We start from the raw sequence: 14,006 nt of genomic DNA, 5'->3' as shown, positions 1-14,006 counted from the left end.
TGTGACAGTGGTCCATAATGACAGGAATGAAGCGGTCATTGAAGGGGTCAATGGTCGTAGACAGGGATCAGCCTACTATTTACCTGGCGCCTGCTAGTCATTCAGGGTGTACTTTGATGATCTTACACATGATCTAAACCTACAAATAAATGTGTGCCTTTGAGTATAATATTCCATTGATCATAAGGGTACATGTATCCAAGTCATTCCTCTGCTGGTACTCTCCTAGATGTATGTGGGCGGAGTGATTGAGCCCAATGTGCCCCACCTCCCAGAGGTTCCTAACTTCCGTGGCTGCCTGGAGAACGTCTTCATCAATGGGATCAACGTCATCAACATGGCCCAGGACCAGGAGCCTGAGATACGCATCCCTCGGCAGGTGTAGCTTCTCATCAGACTTCACCTCTGTATCACATACTCGTTTACCTACACACACACACACACACACACACACACACACACACACGTTACCTGTGACCTACAGTGAGGTTGCTAATCTTTCTTTGTAGTTTGTTGTAAATGCAATGATTTCCTCCTCGTACCTCGTGTTGTTTTTCCTCAGAAAAAGATGCACTACGCGTGCCGTGACATTCTGTGGAAACCCATGACCTTCGCCGGGCCCAACAACTACCTGCAGGTGCCTGGGTTCTTCAGGAAGCCTCGGATGTTTGTCAAGTTTAAGTTCCGTTCCTGGGACTACACAGGCCTGCTGATGTTTACACGCTTCGCTGATGACCTGGGAGCCTTGGAGCTGGGCCTGAGTGAGGGACAGGTCAATGTCACGCTCTTTCAGCCAGGCAAGAAGAAACTACAGTTCGCAGCAGGTGAGCCAAAATGTGGAACTGAACTCACCCTGCCTCGTTAATAAATTCTTACCCTTCTACAAATTATAAGTAATGGGCAGAACATTTGTTGAGAGGGTGGAAGAGGCAGGTTTGGCAAATGACTACTGTATTATATTGCATTCATACTGATCGCTCATTCATTACATCTAAAGCTGTTCTAATATTGTTTCTGCTTGTTCTCCTTTTCAGGTTACCGTTTGAATGACGGTTTCTGGCACACGGTAGACGTAGCAGCCAGGGACAACCTACTGTCCATCACCATAGATGAGGAGGAGGGCTCTCCGCTGAAAATCACCAACCCCTTCACTGTCCGCACAGGGGACCGCTACTTCTTTGGAGGTGAGCTGTTCACCACATCTGTTTTGGCTCTTCACTTTACTGTTCCCAACATCAACATACATTACAATAGCAACCACTGGAAGTGAGCTGTTGACCAGACCTGGGGTACGTAATGGCACCCAATTTCATTTATAGTGCACTACTTTTGCTCTTATATACCAGAACACTGTTCATCTACATCATTTGTTTTATATTTATTTTTGTCATTTAGCAGACACTCTTACAGCGACTTACAGGAGCAATTAGGAGGAGCGACTTACAGGAGCGACTTACAGGAGCGACTTACAGGAGCAATTATGGTTAAGTGCCTTGCTCAAGGGCACATCGGCAGATTTATCACCTAGTCAGCTTGGGGATTTGAACCAGTGACCATTCCGTAACTGGCCCAACGCTCTTAACCGCTAGCCACCATTTTGATGTTCTCACTATCAAAATAACAACCCAATAGGAACATATCTTCACACCTCCCTCTGTGCCTTGGTCCTCAGGGTGTCCGAAGACTAACAACACGATCAGGAAGTGTGAGACCAAGCTGAACCACTTCCACGGCTGCATGCAGCAGATCTTTATCGACAATGAGCCGGTGGACATCGACATCATCCTGCAGCGACGCTGGGGACGCTACGCTGAACTGTTGTTGGGCACCTGTGGTATCACTGACAGGTAGGGGGCATCAGTGACAGAGCAGAGGGGGGGGGGGCATCAGAGACATATATACGGAGGAGGAGGTTGGCAGAGGGGGAGGGGCACAGACTAAGATACTATGGTGAAATGGTTTGTTTGCAACAGGCTAGACCAGGCCTGGGCAATTATTTTCCATGGAGGGCAACAGAATATATTTTTTGTCATCGTGGGCCAGAATCATACTTCATGTGTATGACTGTATTGACAGATATATCTATTGTAAATCATGTCCAAATATGCTACTTATTTTGCTTTTTTAACATGCACAGAAGTAAATCACATCCATGTTCTCCTTTTGGTAGCTATTTTCTTCATTAAAACAGGCAATGACCTACACGGAGGGAAAAGCACACTGTGCATTCAGCACCACAGACAGAACTCTTTAACGGTTATGCACAAAAACACAAGACAGAGAGCTCAACATTACATTTGAACTACTCAAATCAGTGTGAGGAGTGAAGTCTGATGGGCGTCGACTAGAGCAGTGAAGTCAGGTATAGTTTCTGATGTCGCTATGTGCATGATTGCTGAGAGGTGAGAGTCAGTAAGAGATGAGCTGTGCCTTGACTTGTTATATTTCATCACTGAAAATGTCTGTTCACATGCATAGGTTGACCCAAACAGTACAAACATCTTCTCAGCATGACTCCTAAACTTTGGAAAGTTTTGTTCATCAAGAGATGCATAGAACCTTGTCAGTGACATTGTTTTGAATAGTTCTCCAATCACTGCATCAGACTGAAGATCGATAAGCTCAAGTTGCAGGTCAGTGGGAGCGTTATCCACGTTGAAGGTGAAAGGAGAGGAAACCAACCACGTCATTTTCCAAAACTTTGAAACTCACAGTTTAAAGCATGTAGCAGAGATGTATACTTCTCCCGCTGGTCATCTGATAGGGAACAGACTAGTAGTGTCAGAAGGTCATCTGATAGGGAACAGACTAGTAGTGTCAGAAGGTCATCTGGTAGGGAACAGACTAGTAGTGTCAGAAGGTCATCTGATAGGGAACAGACTAGTAGTGTCAGAAGGTCATCTGATAGGGAACAGACTAGTAGTGTCAGAAGGTCATCTGGTAGGGAACAGACTAGTAGTGTCGGAAGGTGGATGAGATTGTTGTCTTCTACTTGGCGGGTCAGGAGGAGTAATCTTCCCTTGAAGGCTTTGACAAGGCTGTGTCACACCCTGATCAGGTTCACCTGTCTTTGTGATTGTCTCCACCCCCTCCAGGTGTCGCTTGTTATCCCTGGTGTATTTATCCCTGTGTTTCCTGTCTCTCTGTGCCAGTTCATCTTGTATGTGGAAGTCAACTGGTGTGGGTTTCCCGTGCGCCTTCCTTTTATTCTCTTTTACTGGTCCTCCTGGTTTTCACCCTTGCCTGTTTCCTGGACTCTGTACCCACCTGACCTTGAGCCTGCCTGCCACACTGTACCTCCTGGACTCTGAACTGGTTTTGACCTTTTTCCTGTCCAAGACTATTCTCTTGCCTACCCCTTTTGGATGTAATACATATCAAAGACTCAAACCATCTGCCTCCCGTGTCTGCATCTGGGTCTCGCCTTGTGCCCTTATAGGCTGTAAATTTCACATCTGATGTGAAAAAAGGCCCTTCCCTTGTAGTTTAGAATTCAGTTCATTCATGAGGGCCATGATGTTCACGGTGAAGGCAAAATCAGCCATTCATTCTTTATCTTGCAGTTGAGGGAAATCCACATGTTATCCTTTCATTTGCAAAAACTCAGCAATCTCTGACTTCAGGTTCCACACCCTTTCAAACACCTTCCCCAAACTCAGCCATCTCACGTTTGTGTGGTAGGGGAGATCTGCATGACCTGACTCTGTCTCTTCCAACAGTGCGACCAACTGCCTGGGGTTTAAAGATTTTGCTCTTATGAAGTTTACCACTTTAGTGACTGTATCCACAACATAGCTTATTTTCAGAACACATTTACAGAGCACCTCCCGATGAATAATGCAATCATTTTCTGATCTGGGTTCAGCTCAGCTACTTGATTTTGTATCCTTTTCAAAAGGCCAACGTTTTTTTTCCCCTGTCAAGTTTGGGCACCCATCAGTGGTCACACTGGATAACTTTTCAAAACTCAGTTCCAGCTTTTCCCCACCCTTACAGTATTAACTTCCTCCAATAAATCTTTCCTTGTGGTTGTGCTCTTCGTTGACTGCACTGAAGCAAGCTCATCTGTAATTTCAAAGTCTGGGCTTAAGCCTGGTAAGAATATCAACAACAGCGTCGTGTCACATGCATCACTGCTCTTATCCAGGGCCAAGGGGAAATATGTGAAATCCTTTACCTTGTCTTTCAACTGTTTTTCATATTCTCTGCGATGTCCTCAACACGCCGTGTCACTGTTTGTCTTGACAGGGAAACATTTTCAAACGGCTCTTTCTTGTCGGGGCAAAGTATTGCTGCAGAGTCAATTAAACATTCTTGAATGAATTTGCCCTCAGCGAATGGCTTGCTATGTTTAGCAATTTTGTGGGACAGTACATAGCTAGCTCTCCCAATTCTGTCATTTGATGAATGCAGTTTTGTGAAAAGTCCTTGATGCTTTTGCAACTGAGAAAGCAACTCTTTCGATGCACTTGCCCTCTGCTCAGAAGACATATTCCTATATTTCTCTGCATGCTTCGTCTGGAAGTGTCGGGACAAGTTGTAGTCTTTCAAGACAGCTATGCTCTCTTTGCACACTAAGCACACCGTTTTCCCTGATATCTCAATAAGAAATATTTCGATGTCCACTCTTGCTGGAACACCCTACATTCATTGTCTACTTACCTTTTCTTTGAAATCTTTGAAAAAAGAATTTTCTTTGCTCAATTTCTAGCTTGCTACTATTTATAACTGTGACATGTGTGTCAGTCACTGTCTGTCCTCTGGCAGTTGTTATTTATACCTGCCTTCGAAATAAATGTCCCACAAGCGGTAGAAGTTAAATCATTACACAAAGTATTCATTGGGCTTTTAATTTGAATAACAAATACGTTTTTCAAAACTTTACTATCGCAAATTCTTTATGTTATCTGAGCATGTTTCCGCGGGCCGTATTGAATCAGGTCGTGGGCTGCATACGGCCCCCGGGCTGTTCTTTGCCCAGGCCTGGGCTAGACGGTAGTAGCACAAGGGCAAAGGTTACATACAGTATCCATGTTGAATCCATGGGTAATCTGATTGGATGAATTCTAAACGCTATACTCAGCCTTGTAATATCAGTAGAGTGCAGAGATAGTGTTGGAATGTTCCATCCTGATTCCTGATGGACCATTGTGACAGACAGAGTCAAGGCTCATTGCTATAGAGATGAATCATTCTGAGAAGGCCTCTCATCTCAGCCCCCATGGCAGACATGAGACTTATAACACTCAGACACCTCCAGGAGATGACAGGGGCTATGCTCAGTTGAATGCATTTGCCTGGACAGGGAGGATTATTTACACCAGAGTAGGATCCTTGTTATGATATCCTAGGTATATGATATAACGTTTTTTTGACGGCCGCGCCACATGCAACCTCTCTCACTGCAAAACGTTTGCGAGATCAACATTTTAGAAAAATGTCAATGTGATGTCGCATAACGCTAAACTTCAGTCCACAGTTTTCTACAATGAATCCTTTCTCCTCCTCCACTTCTCCCCTCCTTGTATATGAAAAAGATTTGGGAAGAGGGCCATTTTCTCTCCAAAATCATGTGCAAAGACCATTGTGTTCAAAACGCATTGTGTACTAGTATGTATTCTTGTCACATGCTTACGTCAGTATGTTACATATTCATCTGCTTTGTGATTTATGATACTTTCTCGGTGCCTGCTCTGTTTCACGAGGGCATCAGCATGACTATGTCTGTGGCACAGTCAACCTTGGTGGTTCAGAGTCTTCCCGGTTTCCTGGTGTTTCAGAGTATTTTTTGAGCTATAGTTCGAATCAGAGTTTGATTATTTGTAACGTTGCATTTTTTCCCCATTTGGTTCGCTTGGTTTCACATTTCCAAATATCAAACAAACAAAAATTCCTAACCAAAACCACGTGTCCATGTAAGCCATTTATTTACTGGACAAAAATGCTCACGTTAAATCCATCTATGATTGTCATCAAGCATCACTTGTGTGCCTCAATCTTCATATTCTTTTTTGCTTTGGTCATCCAACAACATGCGGGAGGAAACAGCGCAATAACCGCTCTAACTACAACGTGAATAGCCTATGTTCAGTATCCTACTGTATATCCCCGTTATAGCCCCCGTCTCCCCTAATCTGCATCGAATGCTCTCGAAAAATGCTCTGGTATTCACAGAATGTTTCAAATATCTCAAGTTATGATGCTGTGTGCTTTTCATCAAATGCTCGCAGTCAAACAACCGATAATACTGCCCGACTGTTTTTTTCGCTGTTTGGTCGGTACTGCGTTCTCAACTTCAAGAACCACACCATGGTACAAATTTAATCGGACCGAGACTAGCCTTTTTGAGCAAACCACGGTGCATTGTTTAGTGTGCGCCCCTGTGAGGATAGAGTATTCACACAAATGCAAACTATCCGAACTAAGGAAACCAGTCCAAACTATCTGAACTAAGGGACACCAGTCCAAACTATCTGAACTAAGGAAACCAGTCCAAACTATCCGAACTAAGGGACACCAGTCCAAACTATCTGAACTAAGGGACACCAGTCCAAACTATCCGAACTAAGGAAACCAGTCCAAACTATCCGAACTAAGGGACACCAGTCCAAACTATCCGAACTAAGGGACACCAGTCCAAACTATCTGAACTAAGGAAACCAGTCCAAACTATCTGAACTAAGGGACACCAGTCCAAACTATCTGAACTAAGGAAACCAGTCCAAACTCTCCGAACTAAGGGACACCAGTCCAAACTATCTGAACTAAGGAAACCAGTCCAAACTATCCGAACTAAGGGACACCAGTCCAAACTATCCGAACTAAGGGACACCAGTCCAAACTATCTGAACTAAGGAAACCAGTCCAAACTATCCGAACTAAGGGACACCAGTCCAAACTATCCGAACTAAGGAAACCAGTCCAAACTATCCGAACTAAGGGACACCAGTCCAAACTATCCGAACTAAGGAAACCTGTCCAAACTATCCGAACTAAGGGAACCTGTCCAAACTATCCGAACTAAGGGACACCAGTCCAAACTATCCGAACTAAGGAAACCAGTCCAAACTATCCGAACTAAGGAAACCAGTTCAAACTATCTGAACTAAGGGACACCAGTTCAAACTATCCGAACTAAGGGACACCAGTTCAAACTATCCGAACTAGGGGACACCAGTTCAAACTATCCGAACTAAGGGACACCAGTTCAAACTATCCGAACTAAGGGACACCAGTTCAAACTATTCGAACTAAGGGACACCAGTTCAAACTATCCGAACTAAGGGACACCAGTTCAAACTATCCGTACTAAGGGACACCAGTCCAAACTATCCGAACTAAGGTGGTCAACACACCAGAGTTCAATTTTGGAGTTGTGCAGTATTATTGGTTGTTTGACTGCGAACATTTTATGAAATGCACACAGCATCATAACTTGATACAGTATTTCTGAAACATTCTGTCAGTAGCAATGCATTTATGAGTGCATCCGATGCAGATTAGGGGAGACGGGAAACACACAGGAAACTGTGAAAAACCCAACAGCTTTTCAGTTCTTGATACATACCGGTGCGCCTGGCACCTACTACCATACCCTGTTCAAAGGCAATTAAATATTTTGTCTTTCCCATTCAACCTCTGAATGGCACACACAATCCATATATCTCAATTGTCTCAAGACTTAAAAATCCTGGTTGAAGTGGATTTAACAGGTGACATCAATAAGGGATCATAGCTTTCACATGGATTCACCTTGTCAGTCTATGTCATGGAAAGAGATGTTTTGTGTACAGAGCATTCAGAAAGTATTCAGACCCCTTGACCTTTTCCACATTTTGTTGTATTACAGACTTATTCAAAACATGTATTAAATAATTTTTCCTCCTCATCAATCTACACACAATACCCCATAATGATGAAGCAAAAACAGGTTTTTGGAATATTTTGCATAAAATAAATTAAAATGAAATATCCCATTTCCATAAGTATTAAGACCCAACTTTGTTGAAGCACCTTTGGCAACGATTACAGCCTTGAGTCTTCTTGGGTATGACGTTACAAGCTTGGCACACCTGTATTTGGGGAGTTTCTCCCATTCTTCTCTGCAGATCCTCTCACGCTCTGTCATGTTGGAATGGGAGCATCGCTGCACATCCCCACAGCATGATGCTGCCACCACCATGCTTCACCATAGGGATGGTGCCAGGTTTCCTCCAGATGTGACATTTGGCATTCAGGCCAAAAAGTTCAATCTTGGTTTCATCAGACCAGAGAATCTTGTTTCTAATGGTCTGACAGTCCTTTAGGTGCCTTTTCGCAAACTCCTAGCGGGCTGTCATGTGCCTTTTACTGAGGAGTGGCTTCCGTCTGGCAACTCTACCATAAAGGCCTGATTGTTGGTGTGTTGAGGAGATGGTTGTTCTTCTGGAAGGTTCTCTCATCTCCACAGAGGAACTCTGGAGCTGTGACAGAGTGACCATCAGATTCCTGGTCATCTCCCTGACCACGGCCCTTCTCCCCCAATTGCTCAGTTTGGCCGGGCGGCTAGCTCTAGGAAGTCTTGGTGGTTCCAAGCTTCTTCCATTTAAGAATGATGGTGGCCACTGTGTTCTTGGGGACCTTCAATGCTGCAGAAATATATCTGTACTTCAACACAATCCTGTCTCGGAGCTCTACGGACAATTCCTTTGACCTCATGGCTTGGTTTTTGCTTTGACATGCACTGTTAACTGTTGGATCTTATATAGGCAGGTGTGTGCCTTTCCAAATCATGTCCAATCAATTGAATTTACCACAAGTGAATTTACCAATCAAGCTGTAGAAACATCTTAAGGATGATCAATGGAAACAGGATGCACCAGAGCTTAATTTTGAGTCTCATAGCAAAGGGTCTGAATACTTATGTAAATAAGGTATTTCTGTTTATTATTTGCAATACATTTGCAAAAATGTTTTAAAAAATGATTTTCACTTTGTCATTATGCGGTATTGTGTGTAGATTATTGAGGGAAAACAAGGCTGTAACGTACCAAAATGTGGAAAAAGTCAAGGGGTCTGAATACTTTCCGAATGCGCTGTACATGCCCCATTTGACTTTTACCCACACTCCTGCATGGTGTGCTCTCTAGATGTACTCCAAACCCCTGTGAACACGAGGGCAGATGCATCCAGTCCTGGGATGACTTCATATGTCTGTGTGAGAACACAGGCTACAAAGGGGAGGTGTGCCATATGTGTGAGTATTTCCTGAGAGAGCCTAATGTTGTTTGCGAGTACTAATGACAGACAGCATGTTGTCGTAACCTCACCAGTGTAACAACCAGTTTGTTGAGGCCTATATACTGCGGCAGTGTGAGACAGACCCATGTCATCCTTAAAACCTTGCTGGTGTAAGTTAAGATACGACTTCTGCTTCTCTCTTCCCCAACAGCGGTCTACAAAGAGTCGTGTGAGGCCTACAGACTTACTGGTAAATCCTGGTCAGGGAATTATACCATAGACCCGGACCTGAGCGGACCCTTGAAACCATTCGAGGTGTACTGCACGATGAAATGTGAGTAACTGGCTTTTCAAATGTATTTTCTACATTCACAAAATGTACTAGCATACAGTTATATTATACCATCTGACCAACATGACTCCGTGGTGCATATCGAACATAACGGTAGTCAGTGCTCACAGTACCTTTCAGAAATGGACTGTTATTGAACATGTTGAGGCAGAGACCCTGATATTAAACTGTGTTCAGGTTGAGGTGAATGTTGACTGTGTGTTCCATGAGGAATGAAAAGGCAGCCGCAGCAGAGGAGACAGCAGGGCCATCTGTTGGATGTTGATCATGGAATAATGAACTCCAACAAGGACAATGGAGAACCAGTTTGGGGCCAGATCAGTAATTGGTTGTGGGGACAGAGTATTCTCCATCCAATCCTATCCAATTAACCAAAACCTATGACTGTAGGTTCCATGTAAATCCCTTAGATTCGTCAGGGTCTACTGCGTTAGAGCTGTCTGTGATAATATCAGATCTCTGGAAACAGATTCCTCAGTAGTCGATGTGCTTTCTCTCACGTTGTCTCTCGCTAGTTTTCTCTCTCTTTCTCACTTACACAATCATACATTTTTACCCTTTAATTTCAACCCCTTCCTTGTCTGTTGACAAAGCCGACAAGGCATGGACGATAGTGATGCATGACCGTATCGACGGCATCAAGGTGACCGGTAGCACGGTGGACCGTCCTTACATAGGAGACGTCAACTACTGGAATGCCTCCTGGGACGATGTCACAGCACTGGCCAACACCTCCATGTACTGTGAACAGTGGATCGACTACTCCTGCTACAAGTCACGCATCCTCAACACGCCCAGTGAGTAGGACTGGTTAGGCTCTATGGGCAGTGGTAGCTATTGAAAGCACCTGAATCTGTACCTATTTGTATCTATATCATCAAACATTTCAATGATTCAATCATAATAATCACATTCCTTTGCTCTATTGTCATGTCATTCAGATGGGAGACCTTACAGTTTCTGGATTGGTCGAAATAACGAGAGTCACGAGTACTGGGGCGGGGCTTTCCCTGAGAGTGGGAAGTGTGGCTGTGCTATCAACCAGACCTGCACTGATGCCAGGTTTCACTGTAACTGTGACGCTGACTACCGCCAATGGTGAGAGAGAAAGGATTTGAAAGACTCTCTTCTATAACTTTTAGAAAAGTGTTTCCATAGATTGATATACATTACTGTACAAATGGAACCTGTTGTGCAGGTACTCAGACAAGGGCTATCTGATGTGGAAGGACCACCTCCCAGTGAGGAAGGTGGTGGTGGGAGACACCAACAGGACGGGGTCAAAGGCCCACATCAGCCTCGGGCCCCTACGTTGCCATGGCGACAGTGAGTTGTAGTAAAACCATTCTGCGGTATATAATTTGTCAAATGATTGTTTATCATGGTTCTGGTTTGGATCTCATGGCCTTGTTGTCCTCACAGGGAGCATCTGGAATACCATATCTTTCACCAAGCCCACCTACATCGAGTTCCCCACCTTCAGGCCAGGCAGCACTGTCGACATCTCCTTCCACTTTAAAACCTACCGCCCCCACGGAGTCTTCTTGGAGAACTCAGATGACTGGCTCCGTAACTTCATACGCATTGAGCTCAACAGTAAATTACCACAGATTACCTAGTGTGAATCATATAATATACACTATTTAAAAGAGGCTTTTCTCCAAAGCGACTTACAGTCATGCGTGTATACAATTTACATATGGGTGGCCCCAGCGGGAATCAAACCCACAACCTTTGGCATGGTAAGTACCATGCCCTACCGACTGAGCCACATGGGATAAAGGCAGGAAACATAATTCCCGAATTACAATTTTCAAAATGTTTTTTTTGCAATGGAACTTACAATAACTTGATGAATGAAAAGGTTTACAAATGATATTATCAATATTTTCCGGTATTTATTTCTATAAAATATTTCATCCCTCATTCTGTTTTGTCTCTTCTTCATCCTTCTCCCAGCCACCCAGAACCTGGTCTTCATATTCATGGTGGGAGACGGCATCCTCAACGTGACGCTACGCTCGCCAGTGCCTCTAAACGACAATGAGTGGCACTTTGTCCAGGCAGAGCTCAACGTGAAGTTGGCCAGGATCAAGGTGGACTACCAGCCATGGGCTGTGAGACGCTTCCCTGGCCAGACCTTTGTCACCATGGAGTTCACCCACCCTCTCCTCGTGGGTATGTCACCTGGCCGCTGGGGCTGGGGAGGGCGGGGTGGAGGTCGACAAGGATTTTGGACTTCTCCCATTGGTTGATGTAGTCCACTCCTATGAGTGTCAACAGCACTACAGCACATGGGAAACATACTTTTTTTTTGTTCTTATAACAAACATTTATTCCTATTAATCCAAAATGCTCTACTTTGCAATGTGATGATTTACTGACGGTGTCCCAATATATCCAGGCGCAGCCAATCGCACGCTGTGGCCATTCCTGGGCTGTCTCCGAGGGTTACGAATGAACGGTGTAACCCTTAACTTGGAAGGCAAAGCGAATGAAGAACAGGGTATACGGCGGAACTGTACGGGCCAGTGTCTGAACGCGACCATACCGTGTCGAAACGCCGCCCAGTGTATCGAGGGCTACGCAGCCTACACCTGTGACTGCGGCAACACTGCCTTCGACGGATTCTACTGCCACAAAGGTGAGCTCTACACAGGTTGGGTTACCTCGGTTATTCATGGAGCCCCAGAATCACTACGATGGCCTTAAGCATACTGGGTTACAGAAACCTTGATTTATTTTGACAGTTTTGGCGATAAGAACAAAGTTTCATAATAGAAATAGGCATTTGGCTCAACTTGATCCTGTTTGTACCCCATTAGACATCGGGGCCTACTTTGAGATAGGATCGTGGTTGCGCTACAACATCAGAAAGAAGCCTACGACCAATGAGGAGTGGTGGGCTAACTGGCTGGACCCCCACTACCACAACTTCAGCCTGGGCTACAACGACACCAGTGATGAGATAGAGTTCAGCTTCAGTACCTTCCAGACCCCGGCTGTACTGCTCTACATCAGCTCTTTCGTCCAGGACTACATGGCTGTCATCCTGAAGAAAGATGGTAGGAACGCTTGGCAGGGAGGAGCGCTTTAACATTATGGGTGATTATGGTTAAGATTCAAGGCAGAGAGTGTTCGGTTGAACTGGCTTTTGAATGAAAATGTTACTGTCACTGATTGAAGTTGGATTACTGTATGTTCCACAGGAGGCTGCTGAGGGGAGGATGGCTCATAATAATGGCTGGAAGTTTGCAAATGGAATGGCATTCCACTGATTCCACTGCAGCCATTACCACGAGCCTGTCCTCCCCATTTAAGGTGCTACCAACCTCCTGTGGTATGTTCTTTAGTCATCCCATTTATTTGAGTGGAAACACAAAGCAAGATAGGACTTGGACAAAATATATCACTGTACTTTACAATCTTTTAAATGAATTCTTTCTTTAACTAGGCAAGTCAGTTAAGAACAAATTCTTATTTACAATGACGGCCTACCAAAAGGCAAAAGTCCTCCTTCGGGGGCAGGGGCTGGGATTTTTTTAAATAAAAAAATTGGGGGGGACAAAACACACATCACGACAAGAGACAACACACCACTACATAAAGAGAGACCTCTCATACAACAACACAACATGGCAGCAACACATGACAACACAGCATGGTAGCAACACAACATGACAACACAGCAAGGCAGCAACACATGACAACACAGCATGGTAGCAACACAACATGACAACACAGCAAGGCAGCAACACATGACAACACAGCATGGTAGCAACACATGACAACACAGCATGGTAGCAACACATGACAACACAGCATGGTAGCAACACAACATGACAACAACATGGCAGCAACATGACAACATGGCATGGTAGCAACACAACATGACAACAACATGGTAGCAACGCAACATGGCAGCAGCACAACATGGTACCAGCACAAAACATGGTACAAACATTATTGGGCACAGACAACAGCACAAAGGTCAGGAAGGTAGAGACGACGATGCATCACGTGAAGCAGCCACAAGCCATACTCCTCAATAGTTAATGGAAATATAATGTTGTAATGCCTTACGATATGAACTGTGGAGTGTATTGTTGCCCCATCCCTCCACAGGAACCTTAGACATGAGGTATAGGTTGGGGTTGATTACCCACAAGTACCAGTTGTCCTTCAGGAATCTGGCAGATGGATACCCCCACTACGTCAACATAACCAGACACAACAGGACCATCAGGACACAGGTGCGCTGATGCTTCACCCCAATGTCTTTAAATATTATATATATAAAAAAAAAGCTATATATATATATAGCTTTATATATATATATATATATATATGTTTATATATTATTTAATATATAGTTTCACCTTTATTTAACCAGGTAGGCTAGTTGAGAACAAGTTCTCATTTACAATTGCGACCT

General features: G+C 44.3%; 1 protein-coding gene across 1 annotated transcript in view; it reads left to right on the top strand.

The window, feature by feature from the left end:
• The window catches only part of cntnap1 (contactin associated protein 1), a 34,287-nt gene that overhangs the window by 9,327 nt on the left and 10,954 nt on the right, over positions 1–14,006 (top strand). Inside the window, exons 7-20 of the mRNA XM_024390180.2 lie at positions 230–379; positions 563–824; positions 1,035–1,184; positions 1,673–1,847; positions 9,129–9,235; positions 9,431–9,553; positions 10,165–10,368; positions 10,513–10,669; positions 10,770–10,897; positions 10,994–11,167; positions 11,531–11,749; positions 11,976–12,215; positions 12,397–12,636; positions 13,697–13,824. Of these exons, the coding sequence (XP_024245948.2) occupies positions 230–379; positions 563–824; positions 1,035–1,184; positions 1,673–1,847; positions 9,129–9,235; positions 9,431–9,553; positions 10,165–10,368; positions 10,513–10,669; positions 10,770–10,897; positions 10,994–11,167; positions 11,531–11,749; positions 11,976–12,215; positions 12,397–12,636; positions 13,697–13,824 (2,457 nt within the window). The remainder of the gene's footprint in view (positions 1–229; positions 380–562; positions 825–1,034; positions 1,185–1,672; positions 1,848–9,128; positions 9,236–9,430; positions 9,554–10,164; positions 10,369–10,512; positions 10,670–10,769; positions 10,898–10,993; positions 11,168–11,530; positions 11,750–11,975; positions 12,216–12,396; positions 12,637–13,696; positions 13,825–14,006) is intronic.

Source organism: Oncorhynchus tshawytscha, linkage group LG27 (assembly GCF_018296145.1).
Source record: "Oncorhynchus tshawytscha isolate Ot180627B linkage group LG27, Otsh_v2.0, whole genome shotgun sequence".
NCBI classification, from domain to species: Eukaryota; Metazoa; Chordata; class Actinopteri; order Salmoniformes; family Salmonidae; genus Oncorhynchus; species Oncorhynchus tshawytscha.
This window is presented reverse-complemented; position numbering and strand designations above follow the sequence as displayed.